At 34.8% G+C, this 25,003-nt stretch overlaps 3 protein-coding genes across 11 annotated transcripts in view; 2 read left to right on the top strand and 1 right to left on the bottom strand.

Moving 5' to 3' along the window:
* Positions 1–25,003, bottom strand: part of LOC129905220 (receptor-type tyrosine-protein phosphatase mu) — a 1,191,339-nt gene that overhangs the window by 944,483 nt on the left and 221,853 nt on the right. For all 6 annotated transcript variants that reach the window (XM_055980653.1, XM_055980654.1, XM_055980652.1 and 3 more), the window contains one exon: positions 4,004–4,027. In XM_055980653.1, the coding sequence (XP_055836628.1) occupies positions 4,004–4,027 (24 nt within the window). The remainder of the gene's footprint in view (positions 1–4,003; positions 4,028–25,003) is intronic.
* Positions 19,397–20,461, top strand: LOC129905235 (uncharacterized). Its single transcript, XM_055980680.1, has 3 exons — positions 19,397–19,727; positions 19,798–19,974; positions 20,142–20,461. Exons 1-3 carry the CDS (start codon positions 19,577–19,579, stop codon positions 20,351–20,353), a joined length of 540 nt encoding a protein of 179 aa, XP_055836655.1. The 5' UTR covers positions 19,397–19,576; the 3' UTR covers positions 20,354–20,461.
* Positions 21,267–23,863, top strand: LOC129905238 (integrator complex subunit 9-like). 4 transcript variants are annotated; one of them, XR_008770575.1, is made up of 3 exons: positions 21,267–21,431; positions 21,555–21,946; positions 22,000–23,863. XR_008770575.1 is itself a non-coding variant. In XM_055980683.1 (2 exons), the coding sequence occupies exons 1-2, from the start codon at positions 21,797–21,799 to the stop codon at positions 22,258–22,260; spliced, it is 411 nt and encodes a 136-aa protein (XP_055836658.1). In that variant the 5' UTR covers positions 21,296–21,796; the 3' UTR covers positions 22,261–23,862. The 4 variants fall into 4 exon arrangements, 1 of the variants encoding a protein (XP_055836658.1); XR_008770574.1 differs by having other exon boundaries at positions 21,267–21,682; positions 21,747–21,946; positions 22,000–23,862; XR_008770577.1 differs by having other exon boundaries at positions 21,297–21,946; positions 22,000–22,915; positions 22,977–23,861.

The following is a 25,003-nucleotide window of genomic DNA, read 5'->3' as shown; positions in this document are numbered from 1 at the left end:
GTCTGTCTGGTCTGTCTGGTCTGTCTGGTCTGTCTGGTCTGTCTGGTCTGTCTGGTCTGTCTGGTCTGTCTGGTCTGTCTGGTCTGTCTGGTCTGTCTGGTCTGTCTGGTCTGTCTGGTCTGTCTGGTCTGTCTGGTCTGTCTGGTCTGTCTGGTCTGTCTGGTCTGTCTGGTCTGTCTGGTCTGTCTGGTCTGTCTGGTCTGTCTGGTCTGTCTGGTCTGTCTGGTCTGTCTGGTCTGTCTGGTCTGTCTGGTCTGTCTGGTCTGTCTGGTCTGTCTGGTCTGTCTGGTCTGTCTGGTCTGTCTGGTCTGTCTGGTCTGTCTGGTCTGTCTGGTCTGTCTGGTCTGTCTGGTCTGTCTGGTCTGTCTGGTCTGTCTGGTCTGTCTGGTCTGTCTGGTCTGTCTGGTCTGTCTGGTCTGTCTGGTCTGTCTGGTCTGTCTGGTCTGTCTGGTCTGTCTGGTCTGTCTGGTCTGTCTGGTCTGTCTGGTCTGTCTGGTCTGTCTGGTCTGTCTGGTCTGTCTGGTCTGTCTGGTCTGTCTGGTCTGTCTGGTCTGTCTGGTCTGTCTGGTCTGTCTGGTCTGTCTGGTCTGTCTGGTCTGTCTGGTCTGTCTGGTCTGTCTGGTCTGTCTGGTCTGTCTGGTCTGTCTGGTCTGTCTGGTCTGTCTGGTCTGTCTGGTCTGTCTGGTCTGTCTGGTCTGTCTGGTCTGTCTGGTCTGGTCTGTCTGGTCTGTCTGGTCTGTCTGGTCTGTCTGGTCTGTCTGGTCTGTCTGGTCTGTCTGGTCTGTCTGGTCTGTCTGGTCTGTCTGGTCTGTCTGGTCTGTCTGGTCTGTCTGGTCTGTCTGGTCTGTCTGGTCTGTCCTGGTCTGTCTGGTCTGTCTGGTCTGTCTGGTCTGTCTGGTCTGTCTGGTCTGTCTGGTCTGTCTGGTCTGTCTGGTCTGTCTGGTCTGTCTGGTCTGTCTGGTCTGTCTGGTCTGTCTGGTCTGTCTGGTCTGTCTGGTCTGTCTGGTCTGTCTGGTCTGTCTGGTCTGTGGTCTGTCTGGTCTGTCTGGTCTGTCTGGTCTGTCTGGTCTGTCTGGTCTGTCTGGTCTGTCTGGTCTCTCTGGTCTGTCTGGTCTGTCTGGTCTGTCTGGTCTGTCTGGTCTGTCTGGTCTGTCTGGTCTGTCTGGTCTGTCTGGTCTGTCTGGTCTGTCTGGTCTCTCTGGTCTGTCTGGTCTGTCTGGTCTGTCTGGTCTGTCTGGTCTGTCTGGTCTGTCTGGTCTGTCTGGTCTGGTCTGGTCTGTCTGGTCTGTCTGGTCTGTCTGGTCTGTCTGGTCTGTCTGGTCTGTCTGGTCTGTCTGTCTGGTCTGTCTGGTCTGTCTGGTCTGTCTGGTCTGTCTGGTCTGTCTGGTCTGTCTGGTCTGTCTGGTCTGTCTGGTCTGTCTGGTCTGTCTGGTCTGTCTGGTCTGTCTGGTCTGTCTGGTCTGTCTGGTCTGTCTGGTCTGTCTGGTCTGTCTGGTCTGTCTGGTCTGTCTGGTCTGTCTGGTCTGTCTGGTCTGTCTGGTCTGTCTGGTCTGTCTGGTCTGTCTGGTCTGTCTGGTCTGTCTGGTCTGTCTGGTCTGTCTGGTCTGTCTGGTCTGTCTGGTCTGTCTGGTCTGTCTGGTCTGTCTGGTCTGTCTGGTCTGTCTGGTCTGTCTGGTCTGTCTGGTCTGTCTGGTCTGTCTGGTCTGTCTGGTCTGTCTGGTCTGTCTGGTCTGTCTGGTCTGTCTGGTCTGTCTGGTCTGTCTGGTCTGTCTGGTCTGTCTGGTCTGTCTGGTCTGTCTGGTCTGTCTGGTCTGTCTGGTCTGTCTGGTCTGTCTGGTCTGTCTGGTCTGTCTGGTCTGTCTGGTCTGTCTGGTCTGTCTGGTCTGTCTGGTCTGTCTGGTCTGTCTGGTCTGTCTGGTCTGTCTGGTCTGTCTGGTCTGTCTGGTCTGTCTGGTCTGTCTGGTCTGTCTGGTCTGTCTGGTCTGTCTGGTCTGTCTGGTCTGTCTGGTCTGTCTGGTCTGTCTGGTCTGTCTGGTCTGTCTGGTCTGTCTGGTCTGTCTGGTCTGTCTGGTCTGTCTGGTCTGTCTGGTCTGTCTGGTCTGTCTGGTCTGTCTGGTCTGTCTGGTCTGTCTGGTCTGTCTGGTCTGTCTGGTCTGTCTGGTCTGTCTGGTCTGTCTGGTCTGTCTGGTCTGTCTGGTCTGTCTGGTCTGTCTGGTCTGTCTGGTCTGTCTGGTCTGTCTGGTCTGTCTGGTCTGTCTGGTCTGTCTGGTCTGTCTGGTCTGTCTGGTCTGTCTGGTCTGTCTGGTCTGTCTGGTCTGTCTGGTCTGTCTGGTCTGTCTGGTCTGTCTGGTCTGTCTGGTCTGTCTGGTCTGTCTGGTCTGTCTGGTCTGTCTGGTCTGTCTGGTCTGTCTGGTCTGTCTGGTCTGTCTGGTCTGTCTGGTCTGTCTGGTCTGTCTGGTCTGTCTGGTCTGTCTGTCTGTCTGTTTGTCTGTCTGTCAGTCTTTTAACGAAGCTACAGCCTAAACGGATAGACCGATTGATGTCAAACTTGGTATTTAGCGTTATATTGGAAAATGTAGGTACCTAAATAAAAAGAAAAATTAAAAAAAAAAAACAAAATCTGAAAACAAAATCTAAAATCAAATTGCCCTCAAAAACAAGTATTAGTCCAAGAGCTAGTGGCACATTTGACTAAGGTAGTTCTTGTAAGGCTAAAAATTCTTACAGTGATAATTTTTAGCATGCTAAGTAAAAAAATCTTGGTCTGGCAGGCCTCAGCGGTGCACATCATATATATATATGACCTTGAAAGTGTAAAAAAAATTAAAAAAAAAGTTGCTCTTGTAAGGCTGAAATTTTTATAGAATTTAGTTTACCCATCGAGAAGAACAAAAAAAAAATTGCCAGACTTTTTTGAGGTGCACAAGTGCCTGCCAGACTAACTTAAAGGTGCGAAGTTTACATGCATTAAACGAAACTTTATTCTGTAAAGTCGAAATTTATATATGTGTTTGTCCAAGCGATTTCAAGAGGAACTGTGCAATTACAGCCGGTCCTGGCCGATATAAGTCCTAGTTAGGTGAGTGGAAAGATGCAACTTTCTAAAAAATGACTTAAAATCCAATAAAAAATATTTAAAAACAACGGCAACACTTACAGTTATGAGTGAGTTTTCAATTTTCTCAAAACCTAGAAGTCGTAGAGACATGTAGTTTTCAGTGTTTGATAGGAAATTCATTGGATTAATGTTCTGTATCCTTCAATTTTGCTCTTCATTCACAGTCTTGACAATATTATTTTTCAATGTGTTTTTTTAAAGTTTTTTTTCCCAAATATTAACTTTAAAATTGGTTATTTCAAAAACGATTGATTAAAATATTTTGTTTTAAAATTTAAAATTAAGTGTACAACTTAACCTTTTAAAAAAAATATCACTCATAACTGTAAGTGTTGCCGTTGTTTTTAAATATTTTTTATTGGATTTTAAGTCATTTTTTAGAAAGTTGCATCTTTCCACTCACCTAACTAGGACTTATATCGGCCAGGACCGGCTGTAATTGCACAGTTCCTCTTAAAATCGCTTGGACAAACACATATATAAATTTCGACTTTACAGAATAAAGTTTCTTTTAATGCATGTAAACTTCGCACCTTTAAGTTAGTCTGGCAGGCACTTGTGCACCTCAAAAAAGTCTGGCAATTTTTTTTTTGTTCTTCTCGATGGCTTAACTAAATTCTATAAAAATTTCAGCCTTACAAGAGCAACTTTTTTTTTAAATTTTTTTTACACTCTCAAGGTCATATATATATATGATGTGCACCGCTGAGGCCTGCCAGACCAAGATTTTTTTACTTAGCATGTTAAAAATTACCACTGTAAGAAATTTTAGCCTTACAAGAGCTACCTTAGTCAAATGTGCCACTAGCTCTCCTACTATATGCAGTTTTATGAGATATCTTTAGGTGCATTTTTAGAAAAAAAAATTAACACAGCCATACATACCTCGTACTTCCAATCGAATTTTATCTGAAAAAGGAAATGAAAAACTCATTAAAGATATATAATATTAATATATGTAGTATAATTACGGTGACCATATTTTTAAATTTCAAATAATGAACTAAAACAAAAAGTTAAAAGAGTTTCTAACAATTTTTTTTTTCAATTTCAAAAAGTAACTCAAAAAATTTTACCGGAAATCCAAGTCAAATTTCACATTCTTTAAAACATTGAAATTTTTGTTTGAAACTTCCCGTCCAATCATCTATTGTTGTCTTCTCACTTTTTCCCATAGCGCAATTTTTACCAATTCTCTATTTAATAACGTAGATTACAATACGATTTTTGCACATTCAGAAAACTGGGACACGTTCGCATTATCATTTTGTTCCGAAAATTCGTTTTTTTTTCAACAAAATTATAAATACTGAATAAAAAATGAACAGCTTTTGAAATAATGAACATTTTTATGTTTTTTACACAAAATAATTCATACTGAACATGTCATTCAAATAATGAACAGTTCATTATTATAATGAACGAATGGTCAGCGTTAGTATAATAATCTAAGCGGCGACCGTCGAGTTACTTAGCTCATAAGGTTAGAGGTTACAGTTGGTGTCAAATGAAAGATAAGTTGATACTGAAAATACAAAAATAGGGTTGCCACTTCTAAAATGGAAACTTCTATGTGGCAATCCTATTTTAAAGGAAAAATTGTCACCTATCTATTACTTTCATATCTTTGTTGTTTGACCAGATAAAACAATTTTTGAAATGCCCAACAAAAGTTTAAATAGTAAAAACAATTAATAAAACAATGTAAAGAACGAAAGCCTACAAATGTGGCAACACTACTCAAATGAAAACAACCCTGAAAAAAAATCTTCTTTAATTAAATAATTTTTTATGCACCAGATAGCTAAACTATACACCATATTTTAGCTAAGACTCTTTTCTATCTAAAAAAAATTCGGGTGACACCTCGCAAATGCAGACAACGACTCGGCAGCCCTACTCAAATGGTAAAAACACTAAAATCACTTGTTTCCTAGCCAAAGTGTAAGTATAATATTTGATAGAGTTAAAGGCTAACATACATCATGTTTAAGCTAAGACTCTCTTCTATCTGAAAAATGTCGGTTGTAATGTCGGTTAATGTTCGGTACATTGATTTAATTTTAAAAAAAGTTACAACATGATGTATGTTATAGCCTTTAAGGCTACGGCCACGTCCTTAGCGGCTGAAAATCTGAGCGGTGATGCTCAGCGACGAGGTGGCCACGTCCTGAGCGGCGATCCTAAGCGGCAATTTCAAAACCCTGCAAGTGCAAAAAAATTCGATGAGTATTCGGCTCACACGCGGGAGTCCCAGGGTCGATTCCTGTCTGTGCCCATTTTTTTTTTTTATTTTAAATAAAAATTTATGTATTAAATCAAGAATTTTTCTTCACAAGAAACCATAATTTAGGCCACAAACTAAAATATTCGTATTAATTTAGAATCACCGAAAAAAAAATTTGATAATAATACAGCTATCAAATCAACATTTTTCAGTGACAAAAGTCGTCCAACAATTAAAATATTAATTTTGATATGATTATCATATTATTTTGACATTTTTTAATTTTATTTGGATAGTGAAAATTTCACTTAGATAATTAACTGTCGGCACACGAGTGCGAATTTGGCACGACAAAAATAAGAAAATAACAATTTTTAAAAAAGGTGGTGCAGAAAAGTCTCTTTACAATGGTTATAGTATATTTTTTTGGAATTGTGAATAGAATATTCGAATTCCTCGGAAAATTCTGCATAAATTTCATATACGTATTCTCTATAAAATAAGAGACATAAAAAAGTTCTAGTGACATGAAAAAATAGAATGCAAATTCGAACCCGTGTGCCTATAACGTCACAAAAAAGAGGTATGCCTACAGGGGGTTAAACAAACATTTTCTTTTTGCCATTCCTTTTCGAGTGCCAACACAACTTTTTTGCCACGTACAGCCAAGAACCAACCAACGAATTAGGTTAAAATGTGTTAAATGGGACTTTTTTTTGGCACTACTTTGATTAAAATTCCTTCAAGATAAAACAAAACTACCCTCAAAAATGGTTTTTCTTATATTCAATTAAATATATTTTTTAACAAAACCCAGCTGAAAAAATATAAAGTTAAATATTCCAGGATGAAAATGTAAGAAATTCTCAATTTCACATATTTTTTCCTATTTTTATAGAAAAATGTTCACTTCATTACGATCAAAAAGAAATTTTTAACTCAGTCTTCGAACACTAATTCATAGTTCAACAGCTGCCAACAAAAAAGAAATATAAAAAATAAAAAACAAACATTCATTTTCAATTTCTTCCCTTCAAGCAAGAAAACGGAGTCCAGAAAAGACACTCCGACCGAGAAAAGCGGGGTTGCACTCACACACTTGCAACTTTTTGTGTATGAACACAAAAGTCGAACGAGAATCGATTCTCGATCGTGGTGAAAACAGTGCGAAAAGGAAAACACCATATGATAGATACAAGTGCAGCCCCATTTTAAAAAAGAACAAATTTGTTAAACGTCAAAATAAATAAAACGTTAACAAAAAAGTAGGTGTCTTTTCGTTTTTGCAAATTTTGCACCATGGTATTTTATTTTTGCAATAGGGTTGGGGTATAGCAAAAGTGTAAAAGTGTAAAAAAATTGTAGTCTGTATATTTGGTTGTTTTATTTTAAGAAAATGTTACACTTTTGCACTTTTACAACGATACAAGACCATTTGCATCGAATCGTGAATACCCCTAATCTTCTTCTCCATTACCGAAGATAGTCATGATCTCGAATGAGATCACAACCCTCCCATTCTATGTAGACATTATGGCTTTTCCGCATGTGGGGTTCGCCGGGTCGACCTCAGTAGTGTATTATTTTATGGCATTCATGATCATATAATATGTTGTGTAATTTAAGAGAAAATGGACACAAGATGTGCAATGCCGTGCTAAGCAAAAAGGGCGCATATCCACTTCTATAGTTTTTTGTTAATTATTGAATTTTATTGTTTCTGGTTTTCGCACCTTAAAATTAAACTTTTAAAGAATATGGAGAAACCTACGTCGTTTTTTAATAAGTAAAACACATAAAAAGTGCAAATCTGCTCTTTTGGCTAAATGAGAAGATTTGGAAAAATTCATAACATTTTATAAGCAGGTTAGACATTAATTCATAATTAAAAAAAATAAAATAACTTAAAAAAAAAAAAACATCAAAAATAATAATTCAACATGAAACATATACTTACTAAATTACGAAAAATGGTTTAGCATTTTACTAAATCGTTTAAATTTTTATCTTAGTCAGTTTTCAAACAAAACGAAAAGTGTTTTCCAAATGAGCAGAACAGGCCAGCTGTTTTGGCACTAGGTGAGACCCAGATAAGTGAAAATTCAGAATGTTCTGAATTCAATCATAATGGGTATTGCTTGGTGCCATTATTCTTTTCTCACCACGGTCTCGCCATATATATTAGAAATGATGTTGCCTATCAACTTCAACCACAATACGGTCAGTGTATTAACACTAATTTTAATTTCATGTGGTTCAAATTTACAATTAACAAGCGCATCATCCATACTTGTTTTATTTATCGAAGTCCAAATCTGGATAGTAATTCAACTTCTAATGAATTTGATGCTCTATCCGACTCCATTCAAAGGATTGTTACCCTTCACCCTCGCACTGAAATCGTCATTACGGGCGATTTCAATGTACACAATTCTTCTTGGCTTCGCTTTTCGGGCCAGACAACACCCGAAGGAAGGTATGTTGAGATTTTTGCTGAGTTAAACCACTTAACTCAACTAGTTAACGAGCCGACTCGAATTTCGGACGTCGCTGGTCGGGCTGAAAATACTCTAGACTTGTTTCTTACCTCTGACCCTGATAAATACACTGTAATTGAGGCTATGAGAGCAATAGTGGCGTAAGCCATAAAATTCAGATTTGAGCTACGAGAGATTTAAGAAACAGGGTTTCTTAAAACATTTTTTGAATTTTTCTTTTAACATTTTAGATTTTTCGAAAATCGTCGATGAGTTTGAAAAAGGACATATTTTGTTGGGCAAGCTTTTTTTTTTAAATTCGACTTCATTTTGGAAAAAAAAGTGGGTTACGCCACTCTTGCATTCATGGTTTTCTGTAAAAATAAAGAAAAAAGAAAAGTTACGCCAAACTTTATTTATATATTTTTTTTATTTTTCTTATAGTTCATTTTTTAACAACAACAAATTATATGTTTATTTTTACTTAATCTTAAATAATTTTATTCAATATCTGATAAGTCGTCAAATATTTCGTTTGGCACACTTGTTGAGGTTTTTAAATTATTATAAAAAAAATGATACATACAAAATTACCTTTTTTATGCAATTTATTTATTTAAATTTTTTTTATTTTAAAATTTAATTATTTTTATAAACTTGTTTTTGCACCATGTGATATTCCTTATCAACAAAACAAGAATAAAAGTAACTGCTCACCTATGCAAACAACAACAAACCATATTATTAAGCACCGTTAGTAAGTTTAATTTTGCTTGTTGCTTTGCATTAACAAGTGGAGTGCATGGGAGAAAGAGAGTCGTTTTAGATTACGAGTGCCTACTACGCAATGATCTTGTGGATGAAAAATTAGTTTCATGGCGGGTGTAGAGTGAGCAGTCACAATCTAAACATATTTTAAGAAAACTATGAAGGTTACGTCACTATTGCACTCAAACTATGATCAAATTACAAAATGCAACAACACGTTTTTGAGTGCCATCTAGTTTTGAGTGTAGCTAGCTGCATAAATCTATTTTTGTATTAAAATAGATATATTAAGAGACCCTTTTTTATGAAAAACTCATTTTTGAAAAAATGTGGATTACGCCACTATTGTTCTCATAGCCTCAATTGTACTATCGCCTCTAGGCACATCAGATCATTGTGTCATATCTGCAAATTTCTCTTGTCAAAAAAATCCAGTTAAAGAAAAAACTCCTAAGAGAACTGTTTGGCAATATGAGAAAGCCAACTGGGAGGGTCTCAACGCTTTTTTCAAAAACTTTAACTGGTCGCTATGTTTCCTCGATAGTGACGTTGATGCCAGTACAGATATGATCACAAATTTAATTCTCTCCGGAATGAGAAATTTTATCCCGAATATGGCTAAAACAATCAAACCGAAAGAGAATTCGTGGTTTGATTCGAGCTGTAAAGAGGTTATCAGGGAAAAAGAGGTAATGTTCCGTTATTATAAAGCCAACCCCACTGAGGAAAATCGGATAAGATTTAAACAAGCTAGAAAGGCCAGCAACGCCCATATTCGACGAATCAAATTTTTGCATGAGCAAAAATTAAGACAAAAAATACTACAGTGTCCCACAGGTAGTAAAAATTTTTGGTCATTTGTGAAAAATATTCGAAACTCTACAACATCTTCGGTTCCAACGCTCGTTTACAATGACACTCCTTTTGTTAGTTCTCTTGAGAAAGCCAACCTTCTCGTCAGGCAGTTCGCTGCCAATTCAACGTTAACAGAAAGTGTCATGACTCCCCCTTCACTTGAGCGAGTAAATAGTTTTATGGGACCTATCTTTTTTCGTACTCGTGCAGTGGCAAGAGTTTTTAAAGACCTTGACATACACAAATCCGCTGGCCCGGATAGTATCCCTCCCATAGTTCCGAAGAGGTGTTCTTCTACGCTGGCAAAACCACTGCGTAAGCTTTTCCATCTGTCCTACTCTACAGGTCTCTTTCCGAGTGGATGGAGAACAGCATTTGTCCAGCCTGTCCCTAAAAAAGGCGAATCTTCTTCACCCTCTAACTATCGTCCGATTGCACTTACGTCCCTTCTTTCCAAGGTCATGGAAACGCTGATTAATTTCCAGCTTAAGAAATATCTTGAAGAACGGAAGCTTCTTAATGACCGGCAGTATGGCTTTCGTAGCAATAGATCCACTGGTGATTTGATGGTTTATCTCACCGATCAGTGGAACAAATCTTTACATCGTTTTGGAGAAAGTAAGATTGTTGCGCTTGATATTTCAAAGGCATTTGATAGAGTTTGGCATCAAGCTCTCTTATCGAAAATGCTTACATTCGGTATTGATGAATCTTCTTTGTTGGATTAGAAATTACCTTTAGAACCGTTCAATTCAAGTCGTTTTGGATGGATTCAAGTCTGAAACCCACAATATAAACGCTGGTGTGCCCCAGGGCTCCGTTTTGTCTCCGACTCTCTTTCTCATTTTCATTAATGATTTGCTCTCTGAAACTTCTAATCCATTAAATTGTTTCGCAGATGATAGTACCCTCAGCTTTTCATATTCGTTTGAAGATTCACACCCATGTCCTTCGGATGTGGAACTCCAACGGCAAAATATGATAAGCTCATTAAATTCTGATCTCGAATGCATTGTCCAATGGGGAATAAGAAACCGCGTAGAATTTAATGCTTCTAAAACACAATGCTGCTTACTATCATTAAAGCGAAACCTTCCCCCTTTGCCACTATCCATGAGTGGTACTTGCATCGAGGAAACTGATCAGGATTCGATTCTAGGTATGTCCATTACAAACCACCTTTTGTGGAATGAGCACATATTCGATGTAGCCAAAAACTCTGCGAAATGCTTAGGTTTCCTCCGAAGATGTAAGAAATATTTCACCCCTTCTGATCTGGCTATAATTTATAAAGCATATATTCGTCCAAAGCTCGAGTATAATTCCCATATCTGGGCAGGTGCTCCTAAGACCCACTTGAGTTATTTGGATAGAATTCAAAATAGAGCTTTTAAAATGATAGGTGATAGGTCCATTACTGATACAATACCACCTCTTGAGCACCGCTGGAATGTATCATGCCTGTCCTTATTTTATAGGTACTTTTTTAAAAAATGTTCTAATGAAATAGCTAGCTGCATTCCTCCCCTTAAACAATTCAACCGTAATACTCGTACTTCAAGGAATGCCCATCAGTTTACACTTGAGCCCAACTTCGGACGTACCGTCAAATACAGAGATTCTTTCTTTAGTCGCACTACTAGAATGTGGAATGCATTACCCGCCTCAGTTTTTCCCTCCCATTTTAATGTTCAGAACTTTAAAACCAATGTGCATCGGTATCTCCTTTTACATCCCTTCCTCTTTTCCTAAAGCTCGTACTGTGTATACATACATATTAAGGGTACCCAAAACCCCTTTAGTGCGCGCTCATTATAAAAAAAAAAAAAAAAAAAAATAGTAAGCCGGTTTTCTGGTAAAATCTGGCTTATTTTTTGGATAAGATTTGTTTTTCTGGTTAACGAGATACTTCGAAGGATTTGTTTTGCGACAGGCATTTTGATCCTATATTTTATGAAATTTGCTTTCAGAAAACTTAATTCGGTATTACGCACATAATACTTGGGTTTTAGCGCCAAGGGCATAATTTCTTTTCATGGGATGCTTCAAATTATGACCGATTTTTTCTGCTTTACTTTTACAATTGCAAAATTTTTCATTAATCTGTTAAATCTTTTTTTTCTAAGCCAAGTACTTCACTCAATTATTGCATTTCAGAATATTTATCACTTTCATTGGAGAAGTAAATAGGTCTGTTTAATGAATCTGATCAGCACAGAAAAGATCCAAAAAGTATAGGTTTGTGTGTTTCATAGAGGAAAACCTTGCCCTAAACTGTTCTACAAACTGTCATTTTGTGTTCCATGAAGTTTTCTAGCTGACGGCAACTGATTTGTTTTATTCTTACAAAAATATTATATTTAAATAAATTCAAAATAATGGAAATTTGTTTAGAATCTTCTTAATATGACGAAAAATTCAAAATGTGACAAATATTCTGATTAATTATACATAATTTAAAAATTATTTTAATTTTAAATTTCAAAACTGATAGGCAAAAGTCAATCCTATAAAATATAAAGGTGTACTTTTCTGATCTTTTTTGTTCTGACAGTTTTCAAGAATTTGTGCTGTTCTCATCTTTTCTGTTCCAGTTTTTCTTCATTAAACAGACCTAATATGTATTTCAAATAGTTAAAGGAACTTGTCACTTCACTATCAATACTTGGCGGAAACTCATTTTCCTGACACGTTTGCGAACAATATAGTGACTGTGTATATTTTTTCTATCAAACAAAAAGATTGTCACAACAAATTTTTCGGGAAATTAGTGACAAATTTTTAAAAAATCCCTGACAATTCATTGTCATTACAATTTTTGTATGATCCAAAATCTTGACATTTCTAAAAAATATTTTTATGACAGAATTTACACAATTGACAAGTGGTCATTTACAAAATTTTCCCCTGTACTTATCGCATGTCATTGAAATAGGTACCTGATGGTAAAAAGATTCGGCCGACATAAATATTATTATATTTTATAGTTTATTTTATATTAAATCCAAAAAAAAGTATTCAAAGTTACTTCTGAAATAACGAAAACTACTTTTTAAATTGTGGTTTTTATATCCTTTTTTACTTGCGATATAGGTACTATAGGTACGGTGACCATATTTCCAGAAGCAAAACCCGGGACACATACAAAATTTTTCGGATGGTTTTGAAAATATTGATTCTTTAAAAACATGAAAATAAATAAAAATTGAAATTTTTTAAAATGCGTTTTCATAATTTTTGCTCCATTTTGATATAAAGATTTCTTAAATAATTTTATGGGAGCATTTTCGTTGAAATCATTTAAGTCATATACAAAATAAAGGAAGCGTTTTTATACTTAATAAGTACTGTTAATCACTTCTAAAAAAATATTTTTTCAATCAAAATCGGAGAGCTATTTTTTAACATTTAAATTTTATTTAAAATGATTTGAAATTGTATAATCTTTAAATAAACTTCTAACATGTCCTTAAAATTTTTGAAATTTAGCTGAAATTACTAGACAACGTGGGTTCTTAACTCTTCTGTTCTTTATTCGAAAAAACTTTCCCTGATGGAGCTTTCAACCTGGCAAATAAAAACTGGAGTTAAATATAATTGGTGACAAATTTTAAAAACTAAAGCCTAGTCTAGAGGCAAATTGAAAATTATAAAACGAGCTCAACGAAATCCTAAAAGAAAATTTTACTTTTCATTGCACATTACGTAGCTTAACCAACGAAATTCTTACCTGTGCAAGAATAATTGGAGAGTTTTCAATCGTTTGTCACTCATACTTAACGGTGCAGGTAATTTTTCTTGCTCCAAAAGAGTTTTTTTTTACTTTGGGAGACTCAGAAAAATTTTCGTTTTGCTTCGGCAGCAAACTAGGCTTGACGCTTTTATACGAACAAATTAGAAAAACTTTAAATTTGCAACCACTGCTTATCTTGTTTTTCGTACAAAGTTTTTAAAATTTTGAATGAAAAAATCAGAGAATTTGCAAATACGGGACAATCACGGGACAAACTACAAAATACGGGACACTAACACGTCCCGGGTTTCTTAAATAAAAACCCGGGACAAGCTGTAAAAATACGGGACAGTCCCGGGTAAACCGGGACGGATGGTCACCGTAACTATAGGGCAAGTTTAGGATTCGTAAAAAAAATCGAACTCGAGATAACAATTTTACATGACATTACGATGATGGAGAATGCCAAAAAAGTGGGTCCGGCAATTCTGTCTGTCTGTCTGTCTGTCTGTCTGTCTCTATCTGGAGCTGCAGCCTGAACGAGCGAAGTGATTTTCTTCAAACTTGGTAGTTAGCAGTTTTTGGTGATTCCCTAGAGGGGAAATTGAAATTTTTTTTTTATGACCAAAACTAACGGTACCTGCCATATAACCATATTAGAAAAGTTATTTTTTTTTTCAAAAACGGCTCTAACGATTTTGATTAAAATTTTTGTGTGTAGTGCTACACATAAGAGCCAACTTTTTAAATAAAAAAAATATTTTTTGTACCGTTATTAACGGTACCTGTCATAGAACGGTATTTTTCGTTTCTGAATATCTCGTACAACATTAACCCGATTTAAATGAAAATTTTTATGCAAAAGTGTGTAAGTAAAGATAATATTAAAATTTTAGAAAATTTTCAAAAAACACATTTTTGGTTTTTTTAAAAATATTTCAAAATTTTTTTTTGAAAAATCAATTTTTTGAAAACGGATCAATGATTTTGAAATTTAGTTTTTATGTGTAAATTAATTATTTCTTCAAAATGGCATCCCAACTTTTTTTTTGAAAAATGTTAAAAAATTTTTATATATAAAAAACTATTTTTTTAAAAAACGGCTCCTACAATTTTCGAAATTTTTTTTCTAAAAATACCTTTTTATACAAGAAATAAAATGGCATATTTGTTTTTTTTTTAAGATAATTTAAAACAGAATTTAATTAATTATAAAAACAGATTTAATTTTGTTATACTACTTATGAAATTTCTTCAAATTTTAAATTTCTTGAATAAAAAGCTTTAACATTACAGTTACTTTAAGCATAAGAGCAAGTACGTGCGACCCCAGTCGTGCAATTTATTTTATTGTTGAATTCGTTTTTTTTTTATGATATTTTGTGTGTAGAAATCTTCAAAAATATTTCAAAAACGAATTAGTTTAAACAAAATTTGATCCCTTTTGAAATATTTGATTAAAAAAAAAAAAGTTTTTGAAAATTTTTCTTAATTTTTAAACCAAAGTTACTGATTTTAAGTAAAAAGGCGTATGAACCAACAATGTTGTGAGATACTTACGGCCATATTATATCTGGATGTAAAGAAATTGAAATGTCAAAAATAAATCCATCTCATAGAGAAAAAATTGTCATTTTTAACTATTTTTTTTTTACTATTTTCATAGTTAAAATCGGGATAACTATTTCGGATATATAGATATATTTTTTAATCTAGTGAATAATATGGCCGTTAGTAAAGAAGGACACATACGCAAACAATTATGCCTAATGTGCCTTTTTTGCTTAGTAAATGGTTCATACGCGCTTTTTGCTTAGTATCATGATAGAAAATGGATATGGGCCCTTTTTCATTTGCGATTTGGGCTATTTTAAGTTGAAAATGCGATTTTTTTATCTCACCCAAAAATAAAGTGCTGCTTAACGTTTTCAAATATGCCACAAACTCATTTTTTGATCTTGGCTCATATGCCCTTTTTGCCTAGCACGGCAGAATACTTTTAAGCTTATCTGCCTCGTGTTTTCCGAGAATGGTTTTAACTGCAGTGCTGCTAAAAACATTCCGGATTTTTTTGTCATATTCATGAAATAAAATTTTATAACACAAAACTGGTACAAAATATTGTATATATATTTTTTATAGGGCGTTCAAATATCAGTTAAGCAATTTCAACAAAAAATAATGATCTTTAACACATACAAAAAATTTAAAAATTGAAAAATGAAGTAAAGCCAGAATTTTGGCTGTGAAAAACTAACCGGATTTTTTAATGTTAATGTTCAAAGTTAATATTTTGTTCAGATAGCTTTGCTTTCGAATACTGCTCGGCACCAACGAGGCTTGGACTCGGCCAAATTAAATAAAATAGATCTAGGAATATGCTCTACAAGTACGTTAGTTGTTGAGGTATGTTTTTTCTTCTCTACCTGGCACTTAAAGATGGCCCACAAATTTTTAATCGGGTTCAAGTCGGATAATTGTTACGGCTATTCCAAGCCAGGAGTATTGTGTACCCTGAACTACAGTTTTACGAGCTTTTAAGATTTTTTGGCATCATAATTTACAGGAAGAACTAATGTTTACGCATTTCTTTCTCCTTTTATGGAGCCATTATCGACTCCAACATCTCTCCATTCTGGAAAATATCTATATATCCCGTGATTTGGTGTACGGGGATGAGCCTGCAGCTGAAAAAAACTATGTTTGAGCGCCTGTCTGCCATTTTACAATCGGAATAGAACAAGTTAAAATTGCTTTTATCATTGAAAAACATATTTTTCTTAATATCCTTTTACTGCCTACCTTTTTAGATAATGCTTAGTATTAAGTAATGACTTTCTTCAGAGCGGAAAGAGATTAAGACCAAATCTCTCAAAGCCTTCCTTTCTGTACTTGATGTTGAAGGCAGATTAAGCTCCTCACAAACCGTTATAGAAGTCGCAAAAGGATCTTTTATCAAAAAAGTCTTTATTCGCCTTACAATTTTTTAGGGATATTTTGTTATGGCATCCACCCAAGTGGTCTTCAACTGATTTTTCTCTTATTTACTTTTTGACGATATCATACTCACTTGACGTTGCAATTTACAACATCCCAAAGGGATAACCAATACAAAATTTATTTAAATGAATTAAAAACTTTTTCTGAGCTAGTGTGGTTGAGAAAAGAACAAATAGATAAAGCTCAGAAAAAGTTTTAATTCATTTAAATTAATTTTTTATTTAAAAATTATTTTTTTTTTAATTCACTCAGTTTGTTTATTTTTTTTTAATTACTTTCAGTAGCCTTTTTTATGAAATAAAACTTATTTTTTTTATGAAAATAAACTGGGCTTTAATAAAAAGCACAAAAAATTAATACTCATTAACGTGTTTTTTTGACTTATATGATATGAAAGTGTAAAAAACAACTTAAAAAACGAAGAAAATTGTGTTTGATGCAAAATTGTGGAGAAACGGTTGTCCGCAGAAAAAAAAGATTTGAGACAAACTAAAACTGTAATAAATTCTTGATTGGTTGTAAAAAAAATTTTTCAAATCAAAAATAGTTTGGCAAAGATAAAGCCAGATAAGGGAAAAGAGAACAAAAATCATAAAAACCGTGGTAACTCGAAAACGGGACGAAAACGAGAAAATTACTTCCTAAGTTTTTCGACTTAAAATGACCTCAGGAATCTATGGTTTTCGTTTGGGGCGGTGACTGTGGGACACCCTGTATATAAAGTTATGCATTCGTATAAAAAAAAAGTTGAGATAACATTTTTCCATGACATTACGATGATAGATAATGTGGGCCCGAAAGTCCGTCTGTCTGTCTGTCTGTAAATGAAGCTACAGCCTAAACGGATAGACCGATTAATGTCAAACTTAATATGTATCGTTATTTTGCGACTCTCCAGAGGAGTTTCTGAAATTAATTTTTTGGACCAAAAATAACGGTCGGTACTTGTCGTATACCGATTTCAGTAAAGTTGAAATTGCTCAAAAACGGCTACTATGATTTTGTTTAAAAAAAATCAAATGTAAGTTTTAAGATATGGTCTATCTTCTATCTTTTTTTTTTGAAAATCATTATTAACGGTACCTGCCATAGAACCGTTTTTTTTATTAAATCCGATTTGCTCCGAAACTGATTATTCGATTTCAACGAAAACTTTTGTGAGGAAGCATTTATATAGGCAATATTAATATAAGCCAGAAATACAAATTCGATAAAAATAATTTTGATTTTTAAAAAAGTTTTGAAAATTTTGTCAATTTTATTTTAAAACTTTTTTTCCAAAAAATTATTTATAAAAAATTACTTTTTTTTTTTAAACGGCTCTAACGATTTTGAAAATTTTTTTCTAAAAATGCATCTGAATATATCAATCAAAACTGCATACTTGTTTTGGAGGGCAATTTGATTTCAGATTTTGTTTTATTCTTTTTTTTTTGTAATGAATTTTATGTTTTTTTTATATATATATTTTTTTTACCTATATAGTACCTAAATTTCCCAGATTTCTATATAAAAAGCCTTAAGAATTAATCAACTTGAACTCTAAGAGCAAGTTCGTGCGACCCAGTCGTGCCTTTATATGATAGCCCGTGAAAAGAAAGAAATTCTGATCCGTGCTTAAGGCGATTTCTTTGTTTCCAAACAAAGATTTTTTTTTCAACAAGATCGATTTGTTTTTTGTTAATGACATTGAAATAATATCGTTTAAAATTTTTGGATATACATAAATTAATCTCTTTTTTCCATTTAGAATTAGAATAATTTACAAACCAAAACTTTAATATAACCAAGTAAAATCACACAATTCAAAAATACAATTGAAGTCTTTACAAAGTGGTGCTCGGAAGAGGGCATAGAATACGGCACCTACTTGATTGTAAGTTACTTAAGTAATATTAATTTACCCTCTTATTTTTTAATATTTTTCAGAAGGATGAGAAAAGCAAAAAAGAAAAAGATACCGACAAGAACAATCTTACTGAATTGTTCAACAACCGATTGATCTGGTTGTGGTCCAACACCCAGAGAGGTTGCAATAGAATTGTGTGGCTTCAATTAATGTGATCAGGAGAAAATGTTTTTGCAAGCAATCCAGAACGTGCTCCAATCAGCAATGTAGAAATGGACTCACATTATCTCAAAATATTCTTTAATCTGCCTTTGTACAGGAGCTAAAACAGCAGCAACAACAATAGCAGAAAACACATTCATGCCCCCAGCATACACAATACACAGTTATACTTACACTTTTCACTTGGCATTGTTAACAAACACAAGTACAAATACAGGGTGTCCGGTTAAAAAATGGATAAGCCTGAGATGGCTGATAGCTAAACTCATGACCGTACTAAAACCAAATAGAAAAAATTTCTATCGCAACCAGTTTAGAAAGTATTAGCTTTTTTCGTTCAGTGTATTTTAAATTTCATCATCTTACGTTTTCGTTCACCACAGCCACGAAGAAATTAATTTTTTTAATTTCTTTTTTTTTTATAATTTTCTACAATAATTGACTAAAACCATAAGCACTTAAAAAATTGTATAGCTGTTGCACTTTTTCTTTGAAAAAATATTGAAATTCGTTTTTCGATGCAATGTAAAAAAAATATTTTATGAAAAATTTTAAACACCTGTGGTATAAAAAAAATCTATAGGAATGTATAGGTGGCCAACTTTTTTAAAAATATGCGCGTAAAAAGGGGATTGCAGAATGGTAACAGTTTTTATCAAATCTAGATTTACTAGGAAGTTATTGGTACCAAAGTGCGAAAAAAGCCTGTTAACTTAATAAATTATTTTAACTGTATAATCTTAAGTTTTTTCACATTGCTGCGACAAATGCATGGATTCCATCAGTTTTTTTGATCAGCCATATTGTATAATAATTCTTCTAATACGTTACCAAAAAAAAAAAATTTATAACCGTTGAATAGTGGCTATAAAAAAGTAATTTAACTTTTTTAAGTCATCAATCAACCCATTTCCAAAAGAAAAATTTCCCCACCAGGCGACTTTGACTGATGCTTAATCCCTTCTTAGTTTGTAGGAACAATGCCAATTGGTATAAGTAATCTTAAAATCACCACAGTTAATAATTTTTCCTGCCCTAGATTAACAAATCCCAATCCTTCAATCAGTCCCTGTCTCAAATCTACAATTATTATTACTACTCATTGAAAGTTGTTGACAAAGTAGCCTGACCCACTTAGGGCTGGGTTCTCCAAGGTCAATTACATGCAGAATTTGCGCCATCCTCATCTTCGATTTTCAATAAAAACATAAAAATAAGGCTACAAACTGAGTTTTAATATTTTTTTTCTTAATTCCAGGTCGAAGTGTCATCACCAAATGTCGAAAGCGAAAATACATTCTGCACAAATTCCATTCTCGGTTCGACAATGTGCTCCAAAATTGTCACATCAACAGTGAGCAGTAATAGTCCAATATCATCACTTTGCATCGTCGACCAATCGCAACAACAATGCAAACTATCACCACTTACATCATCAACATCATCGTCAACTTCCAGTGGTAATTCTAGTGTGATTGGTAAGCCTTTTATATAATTTCAAAGAAAGGCTTAAACTTATATAGATGTTTTCGTTGTTTTTTTTTTCAGTTAAACCCTGTTCAAGAACAAAATCGAGTGAGAATCCCAGCTGTAACAATAATAATAGTTGTAGTAATTCTAGTAATAAACCTCCCATAGTTGTTCCTTTGTCCAAAGTTGCCGTCGCAGATAACAGCAATAGTAACAAGCGTGAAGACCTAACAAGCTTAGGTTCTGACGATTCAGGTGAGCCAGACATTTCTTTATCTTTCGCGTGCAGCAAAAATTGTTGAATGACCCTTAAGCCTCAAGTACCAACGATAACCAACGTATTTATAACTGCAATGAGAATTCTCCATTCAATTACTATTCGTCCATGATATTGAAAGCTTAATTTATATATTTGTTTTTAGGAATTATCTGCGGTTCTGAATCCTATCAGGTCTCTCTCAATCGCATTCACCAATCACACGAGATTCTAGATTCTGGAGAAATGGATGCCGAGGAGGAGTGCATTGAAATCCTCGACACCACATCCATGAATGAGGAATACGGTATGCTGCAGTCAAACCTTTGCTTCTATCAATCACCAGACAACGACTTTCAGACCCCGAAAAAGACATGAAGATCAAAGAACGCCCACTTTAGAGTCCATGGGGAAAATCAAACGACGACACATTATCAAGTGGAAAACAATCGCACTTGCGTGCCAATATGCATCAACAGCCCATCATCACCATTGCCCAATGATAGTGGGAGTGATTTGGCGACACCCACATCGTCATCATCTGACGAAAACGTCCCACCCCTATCAACGGGTGGTACAAAAGCACAAAAAGCAAACGATGACCTCGAACCGGCCAACAGATCCGAACACATCTGAAACGAAGTGCTATTTAAAAATCGCTATGGTGCCACTAAAAATGCCATTTTTCGCACAGCGCAGAGTATAATTGAGAATCATGAAAAAAAGAATGCAGCCAAAATAAAAGCTGGCGAGCAAGCAGACAACACCTCCATTATGACCAGCGATATCAAATCTCCGGCAGAAATGTCAAAGAAAAAAGAATTCTTGCGATTGATTTCGTCCAATGCAAGCAAAAAGGCAGCTGCTGCAGCAGCCATTAAAATCAGTTCACCCACAGAAGAAGTCCAACCTTTTCCAACACTCACAGTTACACCGGTGACTGGGATAACACCCATAGAAACGGACACCAAACCGTCACTCATCAAATCAGGATGCCAGCTGAAACCAGCAAATAAGCAATATTCTTCTCTTAAAAATGATTAGGAGATGACATTTACAGACGATGAGACGAGACACTAGTTCAGCCTTGTGAAAAACAAGATGATGGCATTCCACAAGTTCAATATAATTTAGTGCCAATTTCACAAATTGCAAATATTGAACCTAAAGCTGCTGTTGGTAAGAATTTTAGAAATATTTATTTTTTACATATAATATATTTATCCATTTATCATTGGTGTGGAATGATAAATCTATATAATATAAACTCAAAAAACTTCTTGCAGCACGATTTGTACGTTAGATGATTAAAATATTCACATTTTAAGAAATTTGGTACGATTCGTCATTTTTCTTGGGACAATTTTTATTAATGTATAAAAAATAACCCAATTTAACTTATGGACATGTCCGGGAACCAATGGAAATTTTTCTAACGGAAACATTATATTCATAGGTGCGTTGCTATTATTTGAATTGGTAAATAAGACAAAATCTCTAATTAAATGTTGTTTTGATTTAAAACAATACCTGGACATCAAATTTTCTACCTCCATGATTTGGACCCATACACAAATAGTTCCAATTTAATTGCTTCTCTTCTTGCCATGTGTCGTATTCTGTGGTCATCCGAGTTTGAGATTTGGCGATGCGGTCCACTTTATTGAAATGAGGGTTCAAATCCTAATAATTCAATCATTTTTACAGGTTCTATGATCAATACTTTTTGGATCTTCCAATATTTTAATTGATTTGTATTTATTTTTTTTAGAACCTGACTTCCCATATCTTGAAGTGCTGGCACCTTTCCAACCCTTGTCCATGAAGGCATTCTATTGTCCCATCGATACGTCACTGAACTATCAACAAGCAAACAAGCTGATTAAGGAACTAAAACCTAGGGTCTTGGTTATTCCTGAATACTATACAAAACCGCATCCAATTGCTCCACAACTTTATATTGAACAAGCGGTAATACTCATATTGATAGGTCATATAAATTCTTCTAATTGCTTCATTTTTAGGACAAGAAAATCATCACTTTCAAATGTGGCGAAATCATTCGATTGCCACTCAAACGAAAAATGGATCGAGTCTATCTTACATCTGAATTAGCATCAAAAATTGTTCCTCGTGAAATAACTCCCGGTGTGACAATATCCACATTATTCTTGAAGTCAAAGATAAAGTACATAATATTGCTCCATGTGATGATGAATCGGATAGTTAAGCAAATACAAGTGCTGGCACAACTCTACATCCACCTAAACGTGAAGAAGTTCTAATGAAAGTTAAATATGAATATGGAGGAGTCGATATAGATTCCATATTGGCGCAAGATGGAATAACAGATATTAAAACAGAACGAATTGGAGGTGTATTAACGATAAGCATACCAAGTGAAGATACGATAATTAAAATTGATGAAAACTCAACGCATATTGTGTGTGGGGGTAAGCAGTCGTTGAGACTGAAATTTAGAGATTCCCTAATGAAATGTGTGCAGCAGCAATCTGTACATTCTCAAAAACCACCCGGCCTAGTGCACCACATGCAAACCCAATTCTGTTCCGAAGTCGGACTCAGCTCCGCCTCAGGCGGAGCGGATTCGGACCGAGGTCGGACCTGTTTGCTTGAAGGGTTACCCTTCAAGCAAGAAAACTGAGTTCAACAAAGAAACTCCGACCTCAGACCGCGAAAATCGAGCTTGCACTCACACACTTGCAACTTTTTGTGTATGAACACAAAGTCGAACGAGAATCGTGGTGAAAAATGAGAAAAGGAAAAGAAAGACAAGGCCAACAAGAGCCAAAGCGTCATTTTGTTATTTTTTGTTGAAGTGTTTGGTCGCGTCGTGTCTCGTGTCGTTGTTTGTATAATGTTAGTTTATTAATTATAAACAATTTTATTAAATTATAAACAATATGGAAAACAAAAAAGGTATGTTTTATATATCGCTCAAAGTGTTTGGGTTAAAATGTTGTTTCTTCTTGTGTTGTAGATGTAATCTCTAATGATGAAGAAAAATCTAGAAGGTGAAACATGCGATTGGGTATCTAAAAAAACACCAACAACAGCAGCAGCATCAAATGAAATAAAATGAAAAAAAATGTATTGTATTTTATATTGTATTTATTGTGAAAATTTCGTTTGCCAAAATAAAATAAAAAATAAAACAGTTTCAGTGAAAAAAAAAAATAAATCTTGTTCTTTTTTGGTCGCAAATGCGAAATGTCATCCCTTTCTTATTCCTCTTTCTGGTAGGTTTTCGCTGCTCCGGCTCAGGTCCGCCTTCGGCTCCGTTTTCTCGGAATGGAGATTTTCACCACACCAATACATATGCAATCGACTTCGCGGTGATTATAATTTCCATACTAATTTGAGCCGCCTTCGGACCAGTTTCTGATCCGAAGTCGGACTCAGCTCCGCCTCAGGCGGAGCGGATTCGGACCGAAGTCGGACCTGTTTGCTTGAAGGGTAGGATGATTCGCACACGGCCTTAAAGCGGTTGAGCGAACGACTTATTTCATTGATGGGATGAGGATGGCTGGTGTGCGTGTGGTGATGGCTTTGTTTTGTCTTGTGTATACAAAACATAATGTATCTGTTTTTTTTTTTTTTTTTTGATGGATGGGTTGTGTTGTGGGCTGCGTTGTGGTCGCCTCGTCGCTCGGCGGCGGCACGATCGGTTGTTGTGGTTTCTTTTTTTTATTTTAAAGTTACTTTGCCCTCGACTTTAGGTATACTGTAGGTATACTCTAGACCTATGAATAAATGCAATCTGAACATGCCTAATAGACCAGTGCCAATAATTTTTTTAAATAAATTATTAGCAGCATATGGGTGGTTTGAAAATTTAGGATAAATGGTATATGAAAGGGAAAAAATAAGTTGCCCACAAACTAATTGGGGGAAAGGGGGTGGGTGGGCGAAAAAGGGGGGTGGGTGTCAAAAATCCTGGTTTTTAACGATTTCTGTCAAAAAAAGACCTATCGAAAAAAGTTAAATACAAAAGTTGTACATAGTATAAATGTCCACAACTTTTACTCAAACCATTTTTGTATATAACCTCAAAAATATTGAAAAAAATGCAATAGTACGATTTTATGATTTTTTATTTTTATCTTTTAGAAAAATGATTTTATTTTTACAAAACATGGTGAAAAATTACTTTGTTATGTTTTCTATCTATTTAAACTGTTTTTTGAGCAGAAAGTTAATTTTTGGATTTTTGACGAATTTAATTTGAAAAAATAGAATATTTTTTAATCAAAAAAGTTACCGACAGAATTTTTGATAAGTTTGAAATGCAGTTATTTAGATTAAAACCTTTTATTTAAGATTGTGTGGAAAAATTATACTTTTGTTTAAGAAAATATTGATAAAAATTGAAAAAAAAAAAACAAAAAAAAAAAACGATTTTAAGATCGATTTTTCCGTAAATGAAAGTAATATTGGCGAGAAATAATTTTCCATAGAAACCAAATTATTCTTTTCAAATAGCTTTTGCCCTTCTTAATTTGAATCTATAATAAGAATAGCTCTAACGTGCAAAGTTTTTGACATATTGAATTTTGAAAGTCCAAAACACTATTTTTGTGATGTTTTGACATGGTAATATCTCAAAAACTTGATGTGATGGAATTTTTCTGACTTCAGATTTGAGCTCAGCAAACAAAAAACCATTAGAAAAATGTACGGTGATTTCTATAAAAAAAAAAACTTTTTGACAAGTGAAATCGAACAGGGCAGAAAAATCAAAGGCTTTGGTCGATTTCACTAGTCAAAAAGTTTTTTTTTTATAGAAATCAAAATATATTTTTCTAATGGGTTTTTGTGCTTTTTGCTCAAAAAAAACTTTTAAAGAAGATAGAAAATATAACAAAGTATTTTTTAACCAATATAGTATACCAATATATAGTTACATAGATATCGCACGCAGAGGAAAAAAATTACTATTTTTCTATTCCACGGGACGTAATACTACGTCCCAGTTCAATCAAACTACTGTGAATCATACTCAGACTT

The sequence above is a fragment of the Episyrphus balteatus genome, chromosome 1, assembly GCF_945859705.1.
Source record: "Episyrphus balteatus chromosome 1, idEpiBalt1.1, whole genome shotgun sequence".
Taxonomy (NCBI): Eukaryota; Metazoa; Arthropoda; class Insecta; order Diptera; family Syrphidae; genus Episyrphus; species Episyrphus balteatus.
The sequence above is the reverse complement of the archived record's forward strand: the minus strand, read 5'-3'. Positions and strand labels throughout refer to the sequence as shown.

Bases quoted from the DNA above. Each gene is read 5' to 3' on its own strand.
- LOC129905235 (XM_055980680.1), top strand. From the start codon at position 19,577: ATGTGCTCCAAAATTGTCACATCAACAGTGAGCAGTAATAGTCCAATA. The intron at 19,728-19,797 runs GTAAGCCTTTTA...TTTTTTTTTCAG, and splicing joins TGGTAATTCTAGTGTGATTG to TTAAACCCTGTTCAAGAACA. The intron at 19,975-20,141 runs GTGAGCCAGACA...ATTTGTTTTTAG, and splicing joins CTTAGGTTCTGACGATTCAG to GAATTATCTGCGGTTCTGAA.
- LOC129905238 (XM_055980683.1), top strand. From the start codon at position 21,797: ATGAAGGCATTCTATTGTCCCATCGATACGTCACTGAACTATCAACAA. The intron at 21,947-21,999 runs GTAATACTCATA...CTTCATTTTTAG, and splicing joins AACTTTATATTGAACAAGCG to GACAAGAAAATCATCACTTT.